This window comes from Bombus vosnesenskii, unplaced genomic scaffold, assembly GCF_011952255.1.
Source record: "Bombus vosnesenskii isolate JDL3184/JDL3185 unplaced genomic scaffold, Bvos_JDL3184-5_v1.1 scf7180000013302, whole genome shotgun sequence".
Lineage (NCBI taxonomy): Eukaryota > Metazoa > Arthropoda > Insecta > Hymenoptera > Apidae > Bombus > Bombus vosnesenskii.
Genome location: NW_022882951.1, coordinates 2,822,267 through 2,848,926, shown reverse-complemented (window position 1 = coordinate 2,848,926; position 26,660 = coordinate 2,822,267). Strand labels below are relative to the sequence as shown.

The 26,660-nt window shown below is 38.2% G+C and overlaps 1 protein-coding gene across 4 annotated transcripts; it reads left to right on the top strand.

The window, feature by feature from the left end:
* The first annotated feature begins 3,898 nt into the window (after nt 1-3,898).
* On the top strand, nt 3,899-25,382 carry LOC117234084 (homeobox protein XENK-2-like). Of its 4 annotated transcripts, none has more exons than XM_033494953.1 (4): nt 3,899-4,463; nt 18,214-18,311; nt 18,783-18,933; nt 21,914-25,382. In XM_033494953.1, the coding sequence occupies exons 2-4, from the start codon at nt 18,258-18,260 to the stop codon at nt 22,417-22,419; spliced, it is 711 nt and encodes a 236-aa protein (XP_033350844.1). In that variant the 5' UTR covers nt 3,899-4,463; nt 18,214-18,257; the 3' UTR covers nt 22,420-25,382. The 4 variants fall into 4 exon arrangements, with proteins under 4 accessions (XP_033350844.1, XP_033350843.1, XP_033350842.1 ...); XM_033494952.1 differs by having other exon boundaries at nt 3,900-4,463; nt 18,730-18,933; XM_033494951.1 differs by lacking the exon at nt 3,899-4,463 and adding an exon at nt 15,760-16,111 and having other exon boundaries at nt 18,730-18,933.
* The last annotated feature ends 1,278 nt before the right edge of the window (nt 25,383-26,660 follow it).

Here is a 26,660-nt window from a genome sequence, read left to right as displayed (position 1 = left end):
TTTGTTGTTGGCTCGACGCAACGCGCGCAGTTGAAAATAACCGATAGCGTTTCAGATTCAATTTTTTGATAATGGATATTTATTGATCGTAAACTGCGTAGACATTTACACACTGTTTCGTATTATATGATGTTAGAATGATACATGCCGGATGATTGAAATGCTGAAAAAATAGTGAAATGCGCAAGAGGTAAAACAGGCGGTGATAATTAACCCTCTATAATGGCATAGACATAACCTAAAACGTCTTTTATTTTATTCGTCGTCATTAGGAATCTTGTCATTACGTGATTACAGTGGCACAGAACAGGCTATTTATAAGAAATATTCATTTAGATTACAGCTATAATGCCTTAGCTTTAATCTAGATTAAAGTGAAAAATTGCAATCAGTTATAAGATACAGTAACATAATACAGAAACTTTATTTTTCATAAAAACAAATAAAATTCTAGCTGAGGATTAAAATCACAATCATATTGCTTTTTTTTATAGATTTATAATACAGCTACTTGAGGTTAGTTTAATCTTTCCAGGTATAAAGAAAGATACGTAAGGTGAAATTCCAAAGACACGACTTTAGAAACTGGGCGAATCGTTTTTATTTACAGTAAACTAATTCTCGAATGCTCTAAATAGTTTTCACTCTTCGTGTTTGTGATATTCGTAGTTTTACTTTTTTTTTTTTTTTTGCTAAAATTCGCAGGCTATGATTCTTTAAGTTTCTTATCAGAATTCAGCCACCATTTTGATTGACACTTATCTTGAGACACCCAGTATGTTACGATCTAACTTAAGTTTCTCGAATATCGATCTTTCGTATACTTGGCGCGAACTTTTCGCTCGCATAATGTAAAACGTTATCGTTGCAAAATCGATGTGAATTAGATTAATAAATACCAGAAAAATTTTCTCTCGTTATAAAATGCAAACGGTTGTCGAAAAACCTTAAAAAAATTATATGCAACGTATCGAACGCGAGTATACGTTTTATTCTACCGGTTCCAAAGCATTTTTTTTTCTTCTCATTTTATTCAAGAATGTAGCGTTATTGCTATGTGACTGGCGCATTATTATATTGCTCGTAATATTAATAACACAGATATTGAGCGTTCATTCTTGCGAAAAAAAAATATCTCTTATCGTCAATCACGATAAGTTGAGATTACGGCCCATATGTCGTGCATGTGCTCGATGGACAGATAAGTGCGTTACACTGTCCTAGAAAATGAACGGAAGAAAGCTCATGAGGCGATCGTTCTGGCAATCGTGTTTGTGGGTCACTAAGAATCCCGAAATAACCGGCACGAATTAATCGTTTTAATGCGATAAAGGAACACGAATTGTAGCGATGACGAACGTCAATCGTGTTTGTCACATACACCTTATTTACAGTGCTTTTTATCAGATTCTACAATTCATTTTCTTCGTATTAAATTGTTGCAGTGACGTAAGAGCACTACTAGACGATACGGAATTTAATGTATTTCAGCCTAATTAATTCACCAACTGTAATCGTAAATGCTGTAATAAATACAATGGTGTGCCAATACTTTTCTTCATCCACTTTATATTTCCGATTTATCTGGAAATAATTTAAACCTGTTCTCGAATAGACCAAACGAAGAGCCGTCAGAAGCCATAAAATTGAAATATACTTATCACCTAATATTCGCATAATTTTTCGTAGATTCGCTTGAACCGAAGACTGCGTGGAAAATCGAAAGTCGAAGGTTGTGCACCAATCGCAGGTACAACTTTCAATATATCGATAACGTGTTAAGGAAAGTGAGGGAAGAAAGGGAGTGGTTGAAGAGGAGGAGGATAAGAAGCGAGATATGTGAAAAGAAGGAAAGTACGAGTGGGGGTTAAGGTTTTAAGGAATTGTAAAGCAAATCTCTTCCTTGATCCTGAGCTTCGCGTTAAGAAAAATATTATGTATTTAACTACTATTAAATACCATAATTCAATAACGTGTCTTGTAATACTTTGGAAAACGCTAAATAACGTAAAGTTTATTAGAGTTTGTCAACGAATGGGTGTCTTAATATTTACAGCTGGCGATATATTTAACAAGACTGACGCATACATAAAGTCAAAACACGGAAGGAAACATTTTGTTTTATCAGTGCACTCGTGGCAGCCTCTGTTCGGTAGCACTTGTCGGTTAAGCCTGGATACTTCACCTCGAGGGGCACTTGTCATTAACAAATTGTAAGGTAGAACCGAGGTACGAGTCGAGTAGCAACAATTAGCTGGTTATCTGCAGCAATAAATATGAACTATGTCGTGCCCTTGACATTTAAAGTGTTGCTATCTGCCGATGAGACGAGACATCATAATTACCAACGTTGTCCCGAGATCCGCGGAAAAGTCGTTATTTTCCGGGATCGTTACACTTAAACGTACGATCGTACGAACGGATAACGGCCAATTCGATAAGACCGTCGAATTTTCATTATCGAACAATTCATCGATTTTCGACGATGGAAAGTTCTTTGGGGAAGATTGAATTCGAATTTACGACCGAATTATCGTAGCATTAGATGGATTTAGAGTCGGATCTGTGTCGAGCTGCGTAATAATTGAGCTAAGGTTACGTAAAGCCACGTTTCTTCGGTTTGTGGAAAATACGAAAGCACGATGCAACGTTATTTACGATCCGCATAAAGATCGTGCTTTTTTATTATCAGAATATCTGAGGGAGAAAAGTTTGACGAAAGTATGAAAATATAAGGTAAAATATTTGAGAGAAAAAAGTTTGACGAAAGTACGAAAATATAAGATAAAATATTGTTATCGAACATAGACCACGGTTAAAGTCACGATCCCATTATAAATGGATGTTAATTTTTATTGAGCTTTATCGTGCTAAAGTAATGGAAATTTGATGAAATTAAAAGTTATGCCAAATTAATTTGAAATTATATCAAACGAGGTGATTATCGCCAGAATGACACGACATATAAAGCACAAAATTGATGTGAAGAATGTCTATCGTGTAATGTAATTATGAAGTAATAAAAACAGTGATAGTAAATATTGTACGTGCGTATCTATTGGGAGCTTTTTTATGTCAGGCTAGCATAGAAACAGTAACACAGATCACTACCATTGGTCCGAGATATCAACATGAAACCACACGTGAAAGATATGGCAATCTATTATTTCTACTTCTTCTATACCGTACTTTTCTACTTCGCGACAACTTTTTCCCCTGACGCAACGATGGCAACGATAAACTGTCTTTACGTTTAACAGACCAACCTTCTCACCAAAGTTACGTTATTCAAAATTATTAAAAGATAGACCGTGACAAGGCAATTTTCGACAGAAGCAAATTTCCAATTCCGCTATCGTAAGAAGCTTCTTGGTGACAAAAATGATATTACGGCAAACAATTCTATCATACATCTATATATTTGGAGCATTAATTTCGAATTAATGAGAAAATTAGCAGATGAATCAATATACACTTTACTGGTCAAACATTTTACAACCATACCATTAATTGTACCAATATCGTATTAATTTCATTAATTAATTCGTTAAATCAATCATTATTATTAAAGCTATTAAATTAATGCTACGAAAATGAATAATTTTTTATCAAAGAGTTTCCCAATGTAAAAAATACTAAAATATATAAAATTCCAAGTCGATCTATTCGAAATTCTCAGATCCTATAGAACACGCACTACAAATTCCAAATATTTGATCGACACAATTAAGAAAGTGTTACCAAATTTTTGGCCTATAGTCTATATTCTGAACGTGTACAGTCCTGTCTGACGTTACAGTAGTCAAACTAATCTATATAGGGTGTTATCAAACAGATAACGTTGCCGGAGCTCCTATCTGGTAGCCATATTTTCGATACAATATATAGGTGATCGATATATCCACGTATAGTTCTCAGTAACTGAGAACACGGTATCACGGTTTGGTCGAGGTGTCGATTTCGAAATCGTCGTGGACAATTTCGATCGTCCGTGTCCGTCTGTGAGTCGATACTTGCTTCACAGAAAATTGATTCTTACGTGGTAGACAATTATGCTACGGTTGTTCGTACCGTCTCGTAACGTGTTCGTGCGTCGTTCGAAATATTGAGAAATTAATGGACAAGCCAGGATCAAGCCTGGGTTATATTTCAATGATTTATTGAAGTGCCGGGCCTGTTTTTTACATTTCTATGAAAAATATCCTTTCGAATGAACTCGTCGCCAAAGATCAGTCGCTTTCGAGGTTGAACGAGAGTCTAAAGCAGAGAGCAAGACTTTCTCGCGAGCTGTCGTACGAATACGAAGCAGGCTCACGATCTAGAAACAAAAAGGCGAAGAGAAACAAAGAGAGAGAAAAAGACAGTTAAAGAAGAGAACGCTGGAAAATGGCAAACGGATACGACGAATGCTACGACGCATCCTGGCATCTGTTCCCTCCGGATTACGTCGAGGAGGACTATAGGTAAGGATCCTACGAGAAAATCGATTTATCAAACAATGGAACTTGGTTTGCTTGTTTCGTATAAGAAGCAAGGATCAAGTGGAAACTAATTTCCTTTGAAAACTGAGGATGAAAAGATCGAAGGAAGATAATCTTCTTCGATTTTTACTATTTTTTCAAAATCACCTCTGCAACAAACAATACTATCGTTTCATTATCGCGATGTTGCAGCGAACACCAATTGCCTAAAAAGTTCCAACAATTTCACAATCGACGAGTTTCGAGTTGGAAACGCTGACTCGCAATTAGAAACACACGGGCAGCGACCATCCGCGTTACGATTAATCCGAAATTTATGGTGGAAACCAACAGGTGTTGGTACTTGGGCCCTTTCGGTTCTCGCGTGTCCCGTCGTGTAACAAGGCGTACCACTCTATACCGAAGGATTCGCCTAACCAATATGCGTGACTGCTCTTAAACGTTCGTTTCCGGTTTCCGGCGTTATCCGCCTAATCAGATGTACCGATCGATCCCTCAGTACCAATGCCACGATATTACCACATAGTATCATCGATATTGTTTACAAAGTGACTCGTATTCGATCGAATCCAACGATCACAGTAAGTAAGGGTTATTTTAGTCATCTAAGCTTCGATATCTTAAGATTCAATCTTGAACTGTGCATAATCGAACTTGTATACAGGGTGGTTGGTAACTGGTGGTACAAGCGGAAAGGGGGTGATTCTACGCGAAAAAAAACAAGTCGAAAATATGCAATAAAAATTTAAAAAATTAAAAAAATAATGTCAATCGAGACAACGATCTACAGTGAGATCCGTTATAACGAGACGCGATAAAGTGGACGCGTACCGAGCGCAAATTCAAAGTCGATTTTCTCGAAAACAAAGCGTCGAACGAAAAATTTTTATTCTATATTTTCGACTTCTTTTTTCGCGTAGAACCACCCTGTGTATTACGAGGCACAGTTATGATTTGATATAATAACGAGACCGTGGATTTTTACGCATTTCTGAGATATTTAGAGGTGCAAAGCGCTTAGAAAGCTCGTAATATGCAAAAATATACGAAATATCCAAGATATAATACTTGTAATATTTGTAACGTAGAACAATTTTCTACGTAATTTTCGTTTTTTTTTTTCTTCTAATTATTATATATTCATAAAGATACAAGTGTATATACAATAAGTACAAAAAGTATTTCTACGTATCCTTGTTCTTCGATAAAACAATTTTTTTTTGTGAGATTCCACGTTTCGTTTTTATAGTTCCAAATTTGTATAATCACGCGAGAAAACTACTAAACGATACGATTTGTCTCGACTCGAATGTTTCTACCTTATCATATTTTAAGTAAAATCCGCGAAGCTATACGACAAATCAAGGTAATACTCGTGCAAGAACAAATCATTTTTAAGGTATTACATATTTTTTCATAGCGCCGTTTAATCTCTTTAGATTACGTATTTAGTTACGTATATAGTCACATGGAAAATTATGACTCTTGGTAACGTTATCTCGAATTAAAAATCGGTATCTCGCCAGGCACTGATTTTTCAAGTTTATTGCAAAAGCTTCGTATATTACTTGAAATATAGAGGTTTGGTGATATTCGGAACAAATTGTAAAGTAATTTCTCTAGTAAAGTCTTGTTCAGTTTTTCCATTGGATTTTGCAACTTTGTTGCCAGGACTTAACAAATATTCTAAAAATATTTTTAAACACCACCAATGATCTTCACCGTAGAAAACAGAAATACGAATTAGAAATAAACATGTATTTTGAAATAAAGTAACCTAGCCCCTGTCTCTAGTTAATCATCTTCGATGATGAATCAATCGAGAGTTCACAGAAATTGAAAAAGATTTGTAAGATTTTAGAGTAACGATTATTACGTGACTATTATTGTTAAAAATGCGCTTTCGCAATTATAAATATTTGATATACCTACACAACAAGAGATTAACACGACGATAAAAATGATAAAATTAAAAAAATATTCCTAAGGATCATTCTATGGAAAGTGAATTAAAAATCATTTGCATCTCTCAATTACGATCTACGAGCGTACAATGAGATTTGTCTTTCGATCGAGAAGCGATAAGCCTTCGATCTTAATGTTAGATTCAGTCGACACGCGAACTACGTTCGTCCGATTGCCACAGTTCGATGCAGGTCGATCGATATGACCACGCGATCCTACTGACGGACGTATTCCGCTCTTTTTTTCTCTTATTGTTCGTCGCGTCTCACGTGATTAACGATTAGATACATAAGATAACGCGAAACGATGCCAGAACACTGTGGAATATTTATTCGCGCATTGTTTCACCAACTGGGAAATTCCTCTTCGATATTCATTGAAAATTCTTCGATTATTTTATGCAAGAAGATTATAAGCCTCGAAAGTCACGTTTCCAGGAATTACGTTCAGATTTTAGATTAAAAATATGTAACTCTGCGGTTTGAAGATTATACAGCGATCGGATAGTCGGACATTTTTTCAAACCAAGAGAGCACGAATAGTTGAAAAATAAAAGAGTTAACAGTATTCTTTCTGGTAAAAGATTTAACCTTCGTACTTTAAACGCCTAACAAATATTTAATAAACAGTTTGCAAGAGCCATTTAATATTTCAAATGTAATATACGCGTATTGTATCAACCTTGTAGGTGTTATCGTTCACGTTCTGATTAATTGAAATAATTCAGAGAAATTTTATCTTCGATAATTTCCTAATGAATAAGTTTAGGACTTAAGGTTTCCATTAAAAAAAAAAAGTGTAGTTGCATCTTTCCGATGCACCGATGCATAAAAATGCATAAAATTAGTTGCATATTATGCACCGCCTGATACCATTTAACTTTCGTTTGTGACATCTTCCTCTATCCCTAACCGTCTAGAAGATACAGCCAGTTCCAGTTGCACCCTGTGCGTATTAGGTTGTCCGGAAAATGTCTTTCTTTCGCAAACGTGTTTTTTACAAACGACGTTTAACGACGTGAAACCAAGTTTATGAAATGTCGCGGTGTTTATCTCGACAGAACGAAATGAATCGTTCGTAATTCGACAAAATAACATAAAACGAAAAACGTTATTTATTTTTAGTATTTCCTCGTAAAACGAAAGAAACTTTTCGGACAACCTAATAGTAACAACTACTAAACGATAAATCTTCGATCACCGCGCATAAAGCTCCATACACGTGCACATAACAGGATGAAGGAGAAAAAGTTATCGAGAGGGACGAAAGTTCTCGAGTGTAGATGAAGGCCAGTATACAAGAATTACTTTTTCAGAATCTTACTTTCCGTTCTTATGTATAAGATGCCCGACTGACCGAAAAAGCGAATGGAACTTATCCTTGTGCCTGCCTCGAATAACTTCTTAAACGTTTCTTAAACGATGGCGGCGGTAGCTGATCCTTAACGAGCCGTGCACAGTTTGAGTCACGTTTGGTTCAGTGGCATTCCACCGCGTCGAAGGTAGGGAGAAGTCCTTCTGAAAAAAAGGAAAATGCTTTGTGGAAGAGGGTTCCTCGAAAGCCACCCGTCGAGCCACCTACTACTAGACGTACTACGTTCATTCACGACTCCAGGCTCCGTTGATCCATTGTAACTGGTTTCATGAATGAACGTAGAATGTTCGTTTTTCCGCCGTCATTTTCCCCTCTTTGCTTTTCTTCTTTCTTGTCGTCGTTCGTCATCGAGGGTGAAGAGTCTGCTGGTATAGGTACAAGCAAACAGAAAGTAGATTTTCAAGGGTTTTTCGAAAAGGATACCACCAAGGGTACGTTTAGATGTTGACAAAGTGTTCGAGGGATGAAGAGCGTAGAGTGGACGCGTTAGATTTAAGTTATTTCCAAAGATAAATATACCGAATGCTATAGGGATGAATGGTGAAGCGCGGTGGCGTTGTAATAATTATGTCAATAAAAATCAACGTCAATTATCTCGAAAGCGTCTGTACAACCTGCAAAATTGCGAATTTGATAATTAATAAAATAGCATCGAACAATATTCGATTCAGATAATTATGACTCGTCGAGAAACGGCACTCGAAAGTTTGAAGAGTAGCAAACCGACTGCAACAGCCGAATTCGATTTTTGGACGCGCTTGAGCGTGTATTCTCGAATGACCACTTGATACTTGGTCGGTTCACAGAAAGATTCAGGTGTTGAGGCTGTGAAACGTGCCAGGATGAATGGATGTTCCATCCATTTAGCAGATATTTTCCGTATCCTTCATTAACATGACAATATCGGTACCTGTCGGCCACCTGAGGCTCCTGCTACGTTCTTATTTATTGTCAGTACGTGCCAACGCAACATTTTCTTCTACAATTTCCGATGCCAACCTCTTTTCCTTTCAAACGCTATTTCCGCTTTTTCCTCGCAGTTCAACCGGTCTTTTGTATTTCGTAGATCTGCGTTTATATATGCGAAATCTAAATGTTCAAGTGGTACTAGAGTTTACCAGCTCGACTATCGAAACGGTCACCCTCGAGTGCCGGCTTGAGTGCCTGTTACATGGGGATCGTAAAAATTTTTGAGTATCGTTACTCGTGTACTTGACGACTCGAGTGTTGTCCAATATTATGGATTTTCATTTTATATTACATACTTTTCATTCGATATTATGAATACGCTTGTGTAATACGATTTTCTGTACGAATCTTATTAATCGGAACGTAAATGTTCACCCAAACTCAGATTTTTATGAACACCATTGTTCGCAATTGTCTACGGAACGCAAATGAAATAGAATCTACATAGAGATTTGTTTTATAAATGTCACGACGAGTACTATATTTTCGATATTTTATTCAAATAACGTGCAGATGCTTTACGTAGCCACTGTAGGTTACCAATTACTGTAATATTACAAATATAATTAATGACAGACTTTTCACAGTTTTATGCAGACGAATAGAAAATTATCTTACTCATCGTCCTTCTACGATTTCCGATTATTTGCAATTTTTATCTGCCTTCTGCATACTAATAATACATTACTAATAATATTTTTACCGTACAAATTTCGATATATCGCGTGTCGTTTTCTATTTTCCCAAATATCATTGTAAAAATTCTATATGGTCTTGTGATTCAACGAATTCCAATATTTTTGCTAGTCCCTTTCTGTCTTTTAAGTATCTGCGAACAAAAGTTGAAGAACAGTTCCTCGAATTAACAATTTTCCTCGCTATTATGTTATCTAATTTGCATATATTGTGTGTTTCCACGTCGAATATCGCTACGGCAAAGCTATAGACCAACGACAGCAATGAAAATTTTTCCAAGGGAGAGTATAGCTCCCAACGAATGATACTGGCGATTTATTGCAACCAACGTTAGGTTAGGTTAGGTTTGGTTAGGTTAGGTTAGGTTAGGTTAGATGGCCTACCAGCTGGCCAAGAAGTTTCCTTTCGCTTCTCTCGATATCTTTATCTTTTGCCACGCTTCTTAAAGATCTCCAAAATAATCTCGAATCTTAAACCACTTACAATTCGCACTAGCCCACCAGCAAATCTGGCATAGTCGATTGAGAAGTATCGGCTTAACAAGTGCAAGAGAAACCGGTTTCCTCAAACAGTGGATTAACTGGAAGGCAGGTCATGCACGAGTTAGTTGGATGAGCTACCTTGATTTACCTTAAAATTTCAACCAGCACCCCAAGTACCCAGTTTAACCGATCAGTTCGAGTTAATCAGCGAGGCTAAGAGCTATTGAGAAGATTATCAGAATTTAAACGTTCGAATCTAATCTGTTGATCGATTTCTGCTTCTGTTTTTGGGCTCGTAGGTATTTGGCGCAACGTTTATTGAATTTTAAGTATCGAGATAGATGCCAGTTATTTGCATGTACGGTAGAATACAATTTGGCGATCGTAACGTTACAAGAAGCTGATCTTTATACGATAAAAGACACGTAGCAACAATTTTAGTCGTATAGCTATTGGAAAAATTGAATTATCCGATTTCTCGGTAACCAACCGATTCGGATAATCCTGATCCTACCGTATTGGCAGGTAAAAATCCTCGGTATAATAACACTCGATCATCGAAGGGTCATGATAATTCATGCCACGATACCCTTTGGACAATATTCAGCGAAGAAAGCAGGAGGATCGCGCGGCGAAGCCGGTAAAACAATGAGACGCAGACAAATTGGGTTGCGTGCTCGAAACAAGTTGGCACAGCTATCGCCAAACAGTCGTGGGATCCTGGCAAATGTTGCTCGATTGCCCGGCAGCTCGAACTTCTCCAGTATTCTTCTACCTTTTTTTTCCTCTCTCGTTTCCCTCGTTCCCTTTCCTTCCACCACTTTCTTCCTCCGTTGCTCTTCCTCCGGCAAAAGTACGTCGACGCTTTGAAGTTTTCAGCGGACTCGGGCGAACGATCATTGGAAAAATCACGAGAGCGTCTCGTTGAATCCGATTCTAACCGAGTTAGAACGGCGCAGCCGTGGAAACGGCAGACGATTCGTGCACGCTCGGCGTCGTCTTCTGGAAAAGAGTTTCGCTGAACACGCGAGAGCCTCTACTCGACGATCCTTGTTCGTGCATGCTGCGGATTGATCTTTATTCTTAATGTTTCGTGACTTTTACCTATCTCTTTTTATGTGCCTATCTTCTTCTTTCGTTCTTCCGATATTTCTTTTCCTGTACATACGATATTTATTGGTCTCTGTATGTAATAATCGCGATGAACGCTTTTTAAGCGAACGTTGGAGAATTCTCCGAGTTCGTTGTTTCAGAACTTAAATCAGCATCGCGTATCCTCTTGCTTTGAATTGTTCGTAACTTTTAGTTGTTTCTCCTTATACAGGGTGGTTGGCAATTGATGGAAATATAAGCGGAAAGGGGGTGATTCTAGGCGAAAAAAGAAGTCGAAAATACAGAATAAAAATGTTTCCATCGAGACAACGATCTACGGTGAGATCCGTTATAACGAGACGCGATAAAGTGGACGCGTACCGACTGAAAATTCAAAGTCGATTTTCTGGAAAACAAAGCCTGGAACGAAAAATTTTTATTCTATATTTTCGACTTCTTTTTTCGCGTAGAATCACCCCCTTTCCGTTTGTACCACCAGTTATCAACCACCCTGTATACTTTCTCTAATTTTGTCTTTTTCTCTCAGCTATATCTTATTGCTTCTTTCGCATAACTTGAGATAAAGGTTGTATAACGTGCATTTGAAATTGAAAGTATCCTTTGATCTTTTGTTCTACGATAGAAGATTTTTTGGCATAAATTATGACGACTGATGCAATCTGAGCCAAGATAACAGAGAATTGTACAACACGATCGTGAATATACTGTAAATTACGATGTTCCTAGATTCTCTTTCTCCTTTAGGCTGGCATTTTGAAACGGGATCGAAGAATAATTTGAATCTTGAAGTCTGTACTTATAAAAACTTGAAACACTGGATAGAAATGTACAGTAACAGAAGCGTGTAAATCGAGCCTGTCAAAGTAATTTACGATTTTCTGTTCTAGTAACACGAATGATTCACTCCCTTCTGTTCACTCGTGAATATCGATAACTGCACTTATAACACTGCCTTAGCCACCATAAACGGCTCAACTTCGCTTTGCTGGAATAGAAAATCAAGAGTTACGCGGATATTTATTTCTAAACGTTTCGATATCTTAATGAATGTCCCACGATATTTTTACACACGTACTTTCGATTCTAATGCCATTGATATCAATTTTTCACGTTAATAACATTCTTAATACCAGTATCGTTAATATCCATTCCCCGTGTTATCAATCCCGGCATATTTACATTTTTAACATTGATAATATTCTTAATATCAACAGCGCCAATATTCTGTCCACTGTTAACAACATTTTCAATCCCATTGACGCTATCTTAATATCTTAATACCTTAATATCGATACAACTAGCGATATTTCTGTTCCTAAATATCGATTACGAATACCACTTCCTCTATCAGTGAAAAACTAGGTGTATGGATAATGTCAGAAATGCGTTAAAATTGTTGAAGATGGGTCGGAAACGAAGCGGTTCGGCGCAAAGATTTTCCAACGGCGATAAATCCGAAAGGGCGAGAGCTCATGAGAAAAGTCAGAAAGGTTGGAACCGCCCTCTTCCGTACTTTTTGACTTTTTCGCCGAGCAGGGACCCACGCGATCGCACAAAGCCTGGAACTGAATAAACCGGAAACCCGCTCCATCGTCGCCCCTGTCCCTTTGCCTCTTCTCTTCTCTTCTCTTCGATTCACGCTTTTTTCGCCTGTCTCTTCTCGCGTATACGCGCATCATAATATACCTGTATTTATGCGGGTCACTTTCTACGCGATTTGATACAACCTGTCGGTCTATTATACGTTTCCGGCTCTCGGAAAAGCATTAACAGGATCAATTTGTCCTTCCTTCGAGTACTTTCTACCTGTACAGGTTTTTACGAACAGCAACACGCAGCGGCCTGTGTTTTGAATTGGACAGATTTCCTTGGGCGTATGATTTGCGATTGGGACATTAAAGCGGAAGTGTGGCTGATTCGCGTGTATAATAAAAAGGTGAGAAACGATATTGTCAAGAAGTTGAGGTATTTCAAGAATTTGGTACAGAGTCGGGACAATTGGGAAACTGATTAGTTTGTGACTTGAACCGTTTAACGTTTCAGTTTACCAACGTGAAGCAGATTAAACGATGGACAAAAGAAAGACTAAACGTGGTATACCAAGGATCATCGTAACTCTCATTCTATACAGGGTGGTTGGTAACTGGTGGTACAAGCGGAAAGGGGGTGATTCTACGCGAAAAAAGAAGTCGAAAATATCGAATAAAAATTTTTTTTTTAATTTTTCCATCGAGACAACGATCTACAGTGAGATCCGTTATAACGTACCGCACGCGTGCCGAGCAAAAATTCAAAGTCGATTTTCTCGAAAACAAAGCCTCGAACGAAAAATTGTTATTCCTATATTTTCGACTTCTTTTTTCGCGTAGAATCACCCCCTTTCCGCTTGTACCACCAGTTATCAACCACCCTGTATATTCTTAGTACGTCGGTAAGAATTATCCTGGTTAAAGTATATTAGGATATATCGTTAGGATAGTATATACCAGGATGTTATTAAGTATCGTAAGGTTATTTTCCGAAATTATGACATTCGGAAGATTAAAAGATCATGGGAAATATTCTTTTATATACTTCAATAAACCATCTGTGTTCTTACATTGGGGAATGAAATTAGTATAATCCCTACTTCAATGACTTTATCGATCTAACAAATACTCTACTCTAAGTTATCTCAAAACCTGTATACTATCCGAATCAGCTCAAAGTATGACCTGATTATCCAGAGTAATCCACGTTAGGAAATAATTGCGTTAAATGTTCGATCATCGATTTCAAAATCTCATAGATCTTTGAATTTGATTGCCATCGATATCGTAAACATTAGTATTTATATATTCGATGCTCGATATCCACGAACCAATCGTAATATTTTTTATTCATAGAAATTGACATTTTTCTGTTCGACGCGCTTCCATAATGTCAAACAACGTACAATCGTGACATCAACGTGGCGTCGAAAATCACGCGTAGTTGTAAAAATCGATAACAACGAAAGATCAAAGCCTCCGTATTTGCATTTGTTATTCGGACGCGTCAATTTCTCCACGTTTCGTAATACGTAATACCAGCCACCAGGAAGCCGTGTCAGACCTTCAACGGCATAAACTACGTAACGATCGTGACTACGCCCGAGGACGCTTCTAACCCACTTTCGACTATCGACACACACACACGGTATCGTTGCAGTATAAATACAGAAAGAAAACGAACCGTAAAGGAAGTGGCCTAAAATTGACAGAAGAGAGACGAAGAGGAAGAAAAAATCGAAATGACACGGTAAAAGCACCGCTAATGCCCTTTCACATTAACACTCGACGCAAAGTATGCTCTCGGTGTAAAAAGCCCTGATCGATGGAGCGATCCGATTGGTGGAGCCGCGACGAGGGTTAAAATCAACCCCCTAGACACTTCTCAGGGCCGATCCTCTAGAAACTAGCGTCCGATTGGTCCACACGAGGCTCCACCCCTTCGATGAAAATTTACCCCTAGCGCCTCTGGACAGTCTATTCTCGTTTACGAGCGTTTGCTCGAGCGTTTCGCAATTTCAATAAATTTTCATTCCAGCTTCTGTTACGTTGCACTCTTCGATCTCAAAAGTAGACTGCCGGCTGCATGCTGCTTCCACCGATTAGGCGGTGGATTTTTAGACAGGTTCACCTATTTGCTTTTGACCTGAGTATATTTGTTTTTGAAACGAGCAAACGTTCCGGTCGATGGCAATAGAAAGCGATTTCGTGGGATTCGAAGAATTTTGAAAGAGATCCGAATAGGTTTTCAGAATTCGAGAAACGTTGCATCGATTTTCGTTTGATTAGTTTGGTAGATTAAACTTTCTAATCGTTTCGTTTTCGGTGACAATTTTCATAATCACCTGTCTAACGTTTCTAAGGAACGTTTGTAAGAAGTTAAGAATATTCAAACAACAGGGAAACTATTGAATACCAGTTTCCTTTGGAAAGTATTTCTCGAAGCTGCAGACACGAGCCTACCCCTGAACAAATCTCCAAAGAAGCTTCTCCTTTCGAGCCAGCTCTTTCCACCTGAAATCCCCATAGTCGAAATGGAACAGTCAGAACGTTTCTCTCTCCTAGATTAATTTCTATGCTGTCCGCTCGAAAGAACGGTCTACTACGTACGCTGGAAAATTCAGCCAGCTAATTCTCTTGGCTGACAGAGAGGGGTGGACTGTCGTGCGACTCGGGCCGGAGGGTGAGCTCGGCAATCCCCGCCCCTGGCGAAGATCCGCCCTCGGCTTCGAGGGTGCTTGACGAGCGAAACTGTACGGAGGTAGGGAACACTAGCCGTCAAGTGCTCGTCGAGGACACTCAAAAAGTACAAGGAGAGTCCTTCAGCCTAGACCAAGTCGAATCGCGTCTACCCGTTTCCTCCGATCTTCTCGATCTCCTTCGATTTCTACCTCGATACAAAATGAACGTGATGCGAGTTGGCGCGATGTTTCCGCGAGTTCCTGCTTCGCGTGACAATACGCGGAACGTTTAAAAGTTTGAAACGTCGTTGCTCGGAAGCACAGCGGTGTGTCGTCTAGAGTCTAAACTAAGATCAAACTCGCGAGTGTTGGTGAAACGAACGATGGACCACGAAGAACCGTTCGATAGAAAGACAGTGGTCGGGTGTGCGAGTGAACTGATCGTTTGAACGACGACCGATTCCGAGTGGTTTGGGCAAGTGATATTTAAGCAAGTTGGAGTAGAAAAAGGGGACGAGAGTGGACGAGTGATAGTAAGCAGAAGGTAGGAGAGAGTTTTAGAAAAGAAAATCGAACGGGAAGAGGGGTGTTAAAAGATAAAAGAGACAGGAGAAAGGGAGTAATAGGAAAAGAGGGAACGTCGGTGCGTGAACGAGTGTGCGAGAACCACGAGGACATTAACATGTACTGACGCCACTACTAACATCTCCTCGACTTTTCAAAATGGCGGACAAGAATAAGATTCTACCCTGGCCGCTGCTATCCTATCCGACCAGTCTCTTGAATCACGTCTGGTACAGCCAGATCGCTTTCAATAATAGGTAAACGAACTAGATGAAAAAGAAGAAGAAAAAAAGAAAAAAAAAGATACATAGCGAATATATCACGTGTACGAAGCTTATTTTGCCGACACTGCCCATCCTGCCCTACCCGCCCTCTCCGAGTAGTGTAGAATTCGATCGTCGGATCAGACCCTTACGCGGTATCCTTGCGGAATTTTCGCATGCTCCTCGACTGGATTCTCGTGAAACGAGATTTCGATAAAATAATTTAGAGAAGAAGAGATGGGAGAATGGCTTTGGTTGGCCGAACAGAGAAGTTCTCGTTGCAAAGTATCGCGTAGATTTTTAGTTGGATTTGTGGTAGGATAAATGTTGGGTTTCTCGGGAAATTAGAGGGATTTAGTATATATCGAAATTAGAAGAATGGCGATTCGTTCGTCAACTATTATATAACGAAGAAACAAGCAAACGTTATCTACGGTTGGTTTACAATTTTTCTAAAAACATAACAGAGTTCGAAAATGGCCCGAGATAGAGGAAAAAGTCGTAGGCAGTGGCTCGATAATATTATCGGTAATTATTTATTGTCTCGTAATCGAAAGGAGATCTTGATGGCCCTCGAATTCTTCCACGTGGCTCCGCTGACATGTATCGAAGCTTATCGAGCACTCGTTCGATTATCGACATCCCTGATTAACTTCTATAACGCGCATGGTTTCATCGGTCAACTTTTCGTTTGCAAAACAGCTGACAACGAGTAACAAAGAGAAAATCGGTAATTCTTCGGTACGAACTTTACAAATATTGCGATGCTTAATTCGAAGTTGGAATCGCCGGTGACTTCAATGCTGCAACTTCCATTTTAATTGCTAGCGAACGAACAGTTTTAGGAGCGAAAAGTAACGCTAATTGGTTTCTTCTTCGACCAAGTTCCCGGTTGAAAATTTCCAGCGACTGTTTTATTTTCGAACGCCAGTTCCATCGAAGTTTCCACGAACTTTTTTCATTAGTTTCGTGATTTCGGTATTCGTTCTGGCAAGTAGAAGGAAGTTTAGTTATTTAGAGGAAACGGAAATTCTTCCGCTTGGGACTTAACTTTCTCATTTCCTTCGACTAAAGTGGAAACTTCTATGTCAGTTCGGAATTCTGCTACAAATTCGAACGAAAAGCATAAAGAAACGGTATATTACCGTAAATCTGAGACTCTGGTTGTTCTATAGCGAAGAAGAAATTTTATTACAAAGCGCAATCTTTTATTTACACGAAAATTTGTATCCATTTCGAAAATAGGTTTTCACCTTTTAGAAATCGTATCTTTCCACGTATCTTTGCGTAACGAGCGCTTTAACGATCGCATTGCGCCACTGTGCAAGTTTGTAGTTGTAGGAATACAAGTTAACGATCTAATCCTGAAACTCACTAACACCGAAGATCGATAATCCTGGAAATTTCTATATAACGCGATATCAAAACGCTCTGATATCTCTGTCCTTATCAGACTTTTTAAATCTTCTTTTTCCTAAAACACCAGCGAAACTGCGATATCGAGAAACGGTGCGGTCGACAGGCGTCGATTAAGAAAATCTTCTGATGGCTTTTTGAACCAGGAACGTGGCCGAACGTGTTACGATAATAGCTAGGTTCGGTTTAAACTTGAAGGGCAAAAATTCGTTTCTGTGGCGGAAGACAGGTTGTTTGGCAGCAAAGCTGCAGGTATCCAGTCTTTTGACGGCACAGAACGCGTCTAATCGGGTCTTAAGAGTCCTGCTGGCTTCTTGACGCTTTTCGCGCTGCAGGAAAACTTGGAAAATTGGATTGATTCCGTTGAAAACCGACCTTCGTGGCCGACTTCTCGACTCGCAACAGCCTTTCGTTTAAACTAAATCCACGACCCCATGTCTCGATCCTATTATTTCGACCGATAGCTTCATTTTTCTATGATTTTACAAATTCTACCTACATTTTCTTTCATATCATTTTTTCAAGATAATTGTTTCGTTCTATTTTGGAGCAGATTTACGTACTAACGATAGTTGTGCACGTGTATTTAGATGAGAAATATCATTCGAATAGGTAGATGCTCGATCAGCGTAATCCTCCACGTTTTCTAACGATTTTTCTTTGTGGTTTTGCTGTTGCAGAATATTGGAGAGCATCAAGATGCCCAGAACAAGTTTCCACATCCATGACATCCTGCAGCTCGATTCTAAACCGTCCCAGGAAGAAACGGAGGTACAAGGTAAGAACAAGTACAATTTTTCTAATCTTTTATAGCCGAGTCGTTTCTCCGTTATCTCGATCGTAGAAGAATCGATTAATTACGCTATCGGTTTCCATTAAAATCCATCAACTTTGCGATAGAATCCGTCCATTGCTACGATCTAGTTCTCCCCTTAGAAATTTCTACGCTCGTTTGGAAATTTGAAAATTTCGCTCGTTAAATATGTATTGGATTTCCTTTATCTCCAAATGTCGCGCGTATAATTTCATTCTTAGTTTTAAAACGTTGGAAATTTCAATTCTATCGTTCTATCGTTTTATTAATTCATTTCTCTGATAAATTAACTTGGCACAAATTCCCGACAAAATATTATTGCAAATTTAAAGTTAGATACAATCGATGTTAAAGACTTGGATCCTGAAAATTCTCGTTACAGGTAGTACCACGGTGCTACCGACCACGAACGATGTTCCGTCGGCGTATCAACAGTTTTTCGAACACACGACGGCCATGTTACAGCCCGCGATATACGCGAACTTGAACAGAGGCACCCTACCACCCCCGCCGCCTGGTTTACTGGGATGGCCGACTGGTCCAACGTTACCAACCACATTACCTCAGCCTCTGGAGGAAGTTAACGGTGAGTGAGAAGAAAGAAAGCACGATGAATCGTTGCAAATCACCGATACAGAGATTAAAAGCGATTGGCGACGAGTGGACTGCGGTTGTTTCTGCATTTATGGACAATTGAAATACAAAAATGCATAGGATGCGTATAATACGAAATATTCAAAGTGTCTGTTGTAATATTCAGAGAATGAATCTCTACTTTGCATCTATATATTTTCTTTTTTTGTATTCACAAGAAATTTGCATAAATATCCGTGGTTTGGTTTAGTTCGTAGTTTAACTGACATTATAGTTCAGTTATCCTGATATTAGATAGCAAGATAGTAGATATGCTGCATATTTTTCTGGATTTTCTTCTCAAATTCTTCTATATGTCTCGTTTACAGTGAAAATATCCCTGATTGAATAATAAAAAATTAACTTTATCCACGAGTTTGATAAATCATGGTAATTTTCGTGTCCGAAGCTCTCACCGATTCGCACGTCTCGCACATTTTACCAACGTTCTTGCGCTTTTGCTGTCCAAATCGACCAAAGAATACTTCTAAGAGGCAGTGTATAACGTAGGAAGAAGGGGCTGTATCGAAACCCTTATTTATTTAACACCCTACAATTGGCCCGCGTCGGCTAAGCAGGATCTAATGGTCCTATAAAAGATCCTTGTGGGTCCTGTGCACCGATTGGCCAATACAAGAAGACAGATGTCCCTTCGAGGACAGATGCGTGTAGCTCTGTAGGCCCTCGATGAATCGAAATTGTCACGCCCAAAAAATCCACCGGTAGCCTATCGGCTCTTTTCACCTTTTCTCCTTATCTTCCCTTCGTTTTATTCCTTTTATATCCTCATCCCCTTTTTTCTCGTTGAACATTCGTGGAACCGAGAAATCGTGCATTTCACCCCTTTAAATGCGGAAAACGTGGTTTCGATCAGGTAGCGAATTTCCTGGAATTCTCAATGTTTTTATATATTTTTTATATACATCCTTCTTGCGAGAAACGATCGTTTAGATCGATCTTTGTAAATTGAAAAATTTCCTTGAGAAATGTCGAACGAGACCTAAAGATTTATTTAAATTTATTCGCGAAGGGTTAATATCTTAACTCGTTAATCGTTTACTCGCACCTTATCCTTACCAGGATTACGATAAAACGCATCAAATTTCGACTCGAGTATTTCTAAAATTCGGAGAAGCTCGTAAAACGTGAGATATTTAGAAAAACAGAGCTCGCGACTACTTGCTCTTTTAGTAGAATAATTTGACAAGAATCGCAAGATTCTGACGTGAAAGGGAAATTTGATGCTGATAGTATCCCGAAATTAGGGCTTGATTAATCGCAGAATCGTTCTTTTCGAAGATGTTAACGTCTCCGTAGCGAGGAATGTCTAATTGAAATCACGACGCGACTGCGACTACAGCCTAATCTCCCATGAAAATGATACAGTCGGTCCCATGGGGTGCAATAGGGTATCAAACAGGCTCTATATTGCTTCACACTCACCCTAGCCAGGCTTACGGGTCTTTCACAAAAGCGTATTGTATGTTCACGAATCCAGGGACCTCGTAGTTGTACATTAAATTAGCGTGTCTCTAGGCCACCGCGGTATTTGTCACCTTAGCCGAAGATTAATCAAAATATCGTTGGATTAAACGGCGAACAGACCGAGTATACTAAATGCTGGTATCTATGCTTTCTTTATCTCTAATTTCTAACTCAAGTTTCGTCGTTTTTTGTTATATATTTATTTTTTAGAATTTTACGATTAACAGCAGTTTAATAATTAGTCAAATCTTCTTTTATTGTGCTTTTATTGTATCTCGAACATTTCCTGCTATTTCTAATCCAAGTTTCGTTGTTTTTTGTTATATATTTATTTTTTAGAATTTTAGAATTAACAGCAGCTTAATAATTAGTAAAATCTTCTTTTATTGTGCTTTTATTGTATCTCGAACATTTCCTGCTATTTCTAATTGAAATTTCGTTGTTTTTTGTTATATATTTATTTTTTAGGATTTTACAATTAACAGCAGCTTAATAATTAGTCAAATCTTCCACTTGTGTATCAATGTGAGAGTACTTTTATCGTATCTCGAACATTTCCTGCTGTTTGCAATGTTTAATAGTTGGCAGAGCAATTTCGCTGTACGAACGATCGATCGATTTATATTGTTTCCTTGCAAATGGAATATCGTAGTAGTCATCGTCGACGAAACATCGTCGGTTTAATCGCTTAATTTATCCTGATGCATTTAAATAAGCTACGTATGTACGTCGTCTGAACGATGAGCAAACACTCGTTAACAAGACTCGAGAAGATCGATACAGGCTTGCATCTGCCTGCAATCAACGTTAGGAGTTGAAGGGTAGTAAAAAATACAGCTGTAGCAATATTTCAGTCATTCTGACGATCATTATTTTCAAACGATATTTATTCATTTTTGAGGAACTAAAACGAAATTGACTTCTAACTCCGGGTGCAGACGTAGTAATGACTAAATATCGGAAAAGCAACATATACGAGTAACTGTCAAAGACATAGAAATTATACGATTTTGTCAAAATATCTTTTAAACGATTATGATCGTAGAAAAGTTAGAAAAATACTAGATTAGTAAAAAAGCGTTTACAGCTCTTTAATCTACTAATTTTCAATCGAGAGACGAGAAATTATAATTCATCCTGATTTACAGATACTTATTTAACTTGGTATTCGATCAATTCTACAAGATTAATGTACCAAATTCCAATTGGTTGTTCTTAAAATTCCGTCCAAGTTCAACCTATTCTCATCGCTCGATCTCCCAAACGCTTTTCACAAGATTCGGCGGATCGTCGAATTTTCTTACAATCGAAGTGTAGAACATCTGAGAAACTTTCGTAGCGTTCATCGATCGATCGAAATTCGCCTGTACCAGCCAATTCGACTAAAAAATCCCACGAGAAACATACGTTCAACTTGGAAAGTAATATCGTGATGTTCAAAATTGCAGTGTTGCAGCAGCCAGACTCAACGAGCCCGACGATCTCGGACCTTTCGTTCCCGCCGAAACAGGAGACAAACCACGAGTGCAAAGAGGAGGAGTCTGCTGATTTCGAAGACGAGCAGCAGGCAAACGAGGCGCAACCACACGAGACGGAACACAAGAAACGAAAAAGACGAGTGTTGTTCTCGAAAGCGCAAACGTTCGAGCTCGAGAGGCGTTTTCGACAACAGAGATACTTGAGCGCGCCGGAAAGAGAGCATCTGGCCTCGATCATTCGACTGACGCCCACGCAGGTGAAAATTTGGTTCCAGAATCACAGGTACAAGACAAAACGGGCAGCCACTGAAAGGGTAGAGGCCAGTGGAAGTGGATGTTCACCCAGAAGAGTCGCGGTCCCATTGTTGATCAAGGATGGAAAACCTTGTCAGTCGAAATTAATGGAACCTACCACGTATCCAAGCACTGGCCAAGTTCCTATGCCTCCATACATGCAAAAGCCATACTGGTGGTAAAAGAAGCAACGGTGAACTGTTAAACGCAATCGTCGAATGAATTGCGAATCAATTTCATCGTGGACTGTTGCTAGACTATTGGACATTGTTGGTACTGGGATATCTGGGGGATTGTTGGGAAATGGGAATCGGGATAATCGTTATAGGGGTAGATTTATCCGCAGGTTTGTGGACGAAACGGTGGAAGATTGTTATTGTTAAGTGATTAGATTCCGGTGATGCAAGATGAAATATGGTTACTGTCTACGAATAATGGACACTCTTTCTGAAACGAAGAAGAGAAAATGGACGGGTGATGTCTTCTCTTGTGAATAAAACTGTTGATGGTTTTCGCGACCGAATTCTGCGAAGATTTGTCAACAATTCGATCGATGGTTATTATTTATGGACAACGAAGAGTGGATGTTTCCAAGAGGAGTTAATAGGAAACAGAGTTTCTCTATTGAATGTTAATATTAATATTGATAATTATCAGATTTCGATGAACGAAGATCGAGAGATAACTTGTGAATAATTTCGTCGATGATTATTACCAACAACGAGGGTTAGATATTTTTGAAAGGAAGAATAATCCGAGTGGAACGTAGCAACCGAACGTATTTATCGATCATTGATGAACAGGCCCATCCGAAATCGGGAAGGTATCTTAAAACCACAGTCAATAACGGATTAAGTGCTTCGTAAACAATATCTTAACTGAAAAGTTCAGTTCTTAAAAAAGACAAGTGATAATCGAAGAATCTTAAAGTAATATATTATACCGGTAAACATCGACGATAAAAATCGGTTACGAACAAGTCAATAAGACGTTGTTATCGATAATTCCCAGAATACGGAGAATACAAATTGACCAAGAAAAAGTCAGTGAGATGTTGTGGATCGAAGAAAAAAAGAAAAAAAAACACAAAGTTGGCATCCGAAGGATAACTTTAAGAAAAACTATGCTGAAACTCCGAAGTGAATTCCGATGGAAAAATAATGTTACCGTTACCATTCGTAGTAAGATTATCAAGAATGAAACGTATTATTAGCGTAGGTGTCGTTAACAGTAACGAAGAGCCTATGTTGTCTATAGAACTTCGAGGATATTCGTGTTCTCGTTGTCAGAATAAACGAATTACTCCCGGTCGAAGTTGACGATAGACAGAGGCGTTCTAATTCGATATAGAAATGATCGAACGCTACACGATGGAGACACGGCGGGAATTACGCGAATTCGATGAAACTTTTAATCGATAAAAGTGTCATTCGAGTGATACTATGCGACTACCGATGTGACTACGTCGTGTTTCCTCGATCGTATCAGATGTTCGCGGTGGACTGGCAAAACCAAAGATGAAAAATCCTACACGTCGTAACGACAGAGTGATCTACTACACTATAAATAGACAATTGGATAAGATACGTATGTATATACGTAAGCATCGTGGAGTCAAAACTTTGGAATCACTGTACGAGTTGATGTATAATTTTGCTAATTCGTAAAACTTTCTAGTCAAATAAATTTAAATTAAATAAACTAGAGAAACTAAAGAACTTTGACTATAAAGAACGATTTCGATTAGATTACTTAATTTTAGAGTGTTGATAGGTTTTATCGCATAAAATCAAGAATAATATGCAATAAGGCTGGGTATCCTAAAAAATTAAGTAGCTTAATTTAAATTATTGTAATTATTATAATTTAACGATCATCCATCACCCCCAACCACACCTTTACCGATATCTGAAATAGCTTTAATACCAAATATCCTCGAATACTCCTATAAGCAACTATCGTTGGTCGAGAAGATCGATTAAGCATAGCTAAGAGCGTGATTTCAAATTTTTGGCCAGTATCGTAGGATCGATCGTTAGATAGATTCGCAGTTTCCAGGTTATTCGTTTTCTTTCTTCGATTTGTACAAAGCTGTGGTTAGTCCATGTAGCGTGTATGTATGTGTATATATGAGTGTACTTTGAGAAAAGTATTTCTCACGTTCGTACTTAAAGATCCTAACAGAGATCCGTCGTTCCCTCTTACGGATAACGGATAAAAAAATTAAGTATAATATCAAAGTTAATATCGTCGTTTTTCGTAAGACGTTTGTAAAAGGAAAAAATGGCGTGCAGCAAAATTGCAAAGATTCCTGATTGTTCTTATGTAATACGAACACACCACTTTCTATCAATCTAATCGCGATAACGAGATAAAATAAAGCGAAAAACAATCTCTCGTGGAGAGTTAGAGAGTAAAAAGGTCGTTACATGTACATTCTTACAAAATGTAATTAGTCGGAAGAATCAAGCTTGCAACACGAAAGATTTAATCCTTAAAGGTTGTCACTGGCGAAAGATTGCAGCACATCTTACAAATCAAAATAATGTCCATTTATTATCGTTCGATATTAAATGGACGTTAGAACATTCTTTTATTTGCAGTGATTAGAAATAATAATATTGCGATGGGTAGACGAAAATTCGTATGGGACGAAATCCCACGCATGATAGCCTTTAAGGGATAATTTCTTTTCTTTTCTTTTTTTTTTTTTTTTTTTTTTGGAGATGAAAAGAAAAATCATCGTATATAGATTCGTAGCAGAAATTCGAATATCGTGATCGTTGAGAAAAATATCACACGGTAAGTCGTTAATTGTATGATTTGAACGTCCGTTGTAAAATAAACGCAGTCCAGTTTTGTAAATGTTACACGTTAAAGATCTTTTTCGCGTTATCGTACTACCAAGATTCTCGATTGTTTCGTTTCTCAGAGAAAACGTTTCGTAGAACGAGGGTGGGAAGCTGGTATTATAGTGTAATTATAGAGAAGTGACAGATACCAGTCGATACAGAATCCCAGTTTATCACCTTTAATTAAGTAGCATGTAATTACATCGAATAGGTTGTATATATGTACATTGTGTATAATACATAGTAGTCTGATATATCAGATACATATTTAATAAAATCGAATCTTAAGCGAATCGATTGTATTTTATTCCTTCTCTCCCATTGGAAAAAAGACATCGTAACGTCAAAATGCTTCGAAGCGAAACAACGATGCCAAACAAAGACCATATATACGCTCTTTTTAAAGTAATAAATTAGAGTCTCCTAGATATTATAAAATATAGAATATCAGAAGTGTTGAATATTTAAAGTATTCCGAAGAAAGAAATAAATAATTTTAATATCGTCGTTTGACTCTTCTATAAAGTCATAAAATATATCTGCGACATGTGAAAATTCGATATTAATCTGTATATCAATATATCGTTTCGTAATATGATACAGGAGTTTTAATATCGCTTTGACGTATTTTGTTGTCAAGAACATCGACTAAAACTAGATTAGCAAGTTCGTAATTGCTACTGGAATCAAACAGATGTAACGATTACAATTATCAGTCGAGTCGTATGATCTTTTGCATGAAACGGTGTAGACGTAATATCCGATGATAAGTAGTTCATAATTATTCAAGTGATTTCATACGTTACCTACGTATTGATCGAGAACATACGATTATCGATATTGGTACTATACGACGTTGCGAAATTTGCCTCCTCGAATTGAAAATGATTATATACCCCGAATAAAGAGATAACGAAAGTTATCGGCAATGCTTTAAGTAGGAAGAATGGTAAATTGAAAAATGATTCTTCTTATCGTGGAAAATCGCTCTGATTGCTGCGATGTATATTTTCAGACAATGATCGTCATTTTTAATCGTTTAATTGATACGTCTCGACGTTTCTAATCATCGACGGATAAAAGATTTGCCTAATCGAATTTTAGATCGAACTATTGGCTTTCTAAACACAACGAGGGTATAATTGGAATATCGAAATATCGCGACTTGAAATTTTCTTTCATCGTTTTATGAAAATAAATGTTTATGTAATATCTATATACGCGTATGATAATTTAAGCAAGCATTTACAAGAGAAACGCGATAAAACAATACACTCGAGACAGATCTCTCCCCTATTCCATCCCTCGTTCCTTTTTATTTCTCTTCTCGACCGTTCTATAACATTTCCCTTTTTCGGGACACGCCGGAAGACGGTGTAGCTTGAGTGACAAGCTTCCGGTTTCCGTTTCCGAGCAGCCATCTTGTTACCGGTTTAGATTTCCTGAGGGCGTCCTGTCGAACTTCGACAGGGGCCACATTTCGACCTCTGTCCAGAACTTTCCATTTTTCCATCACAATGCCAACGATATCGTAATCCACTCGAATTTGCGTCGTGTACCGTTCGCATAGA

What these genes read in the sequence shown, in the direction of transcription:
- LOC117234084 (XM_033494951.1), top strand. Translation starts at nt 16,014, where the DNA reads ATGGCGGACAAGAATAAGATTCTACCCTGGCCGCTGCTATCCTATCCG. An exon ending in CAGATCGCTTTCAATAATAG is followed by an intron (nt 16,112 to 18,213) that starts GTAAACGAACTA and finishes TTGCTGTTGCAG; the next exon opens with AATATTGGAGAGCATCAAGA. An exon ending in GGAAGAAACGGAGGTACAAG is followed by an intron (nt 18,312 to 18,729) that starts GTAAGAACAAGT and finishes TTCTCGTTACAG; the next exon opens with GTAGTACCACGGTGCTACCG.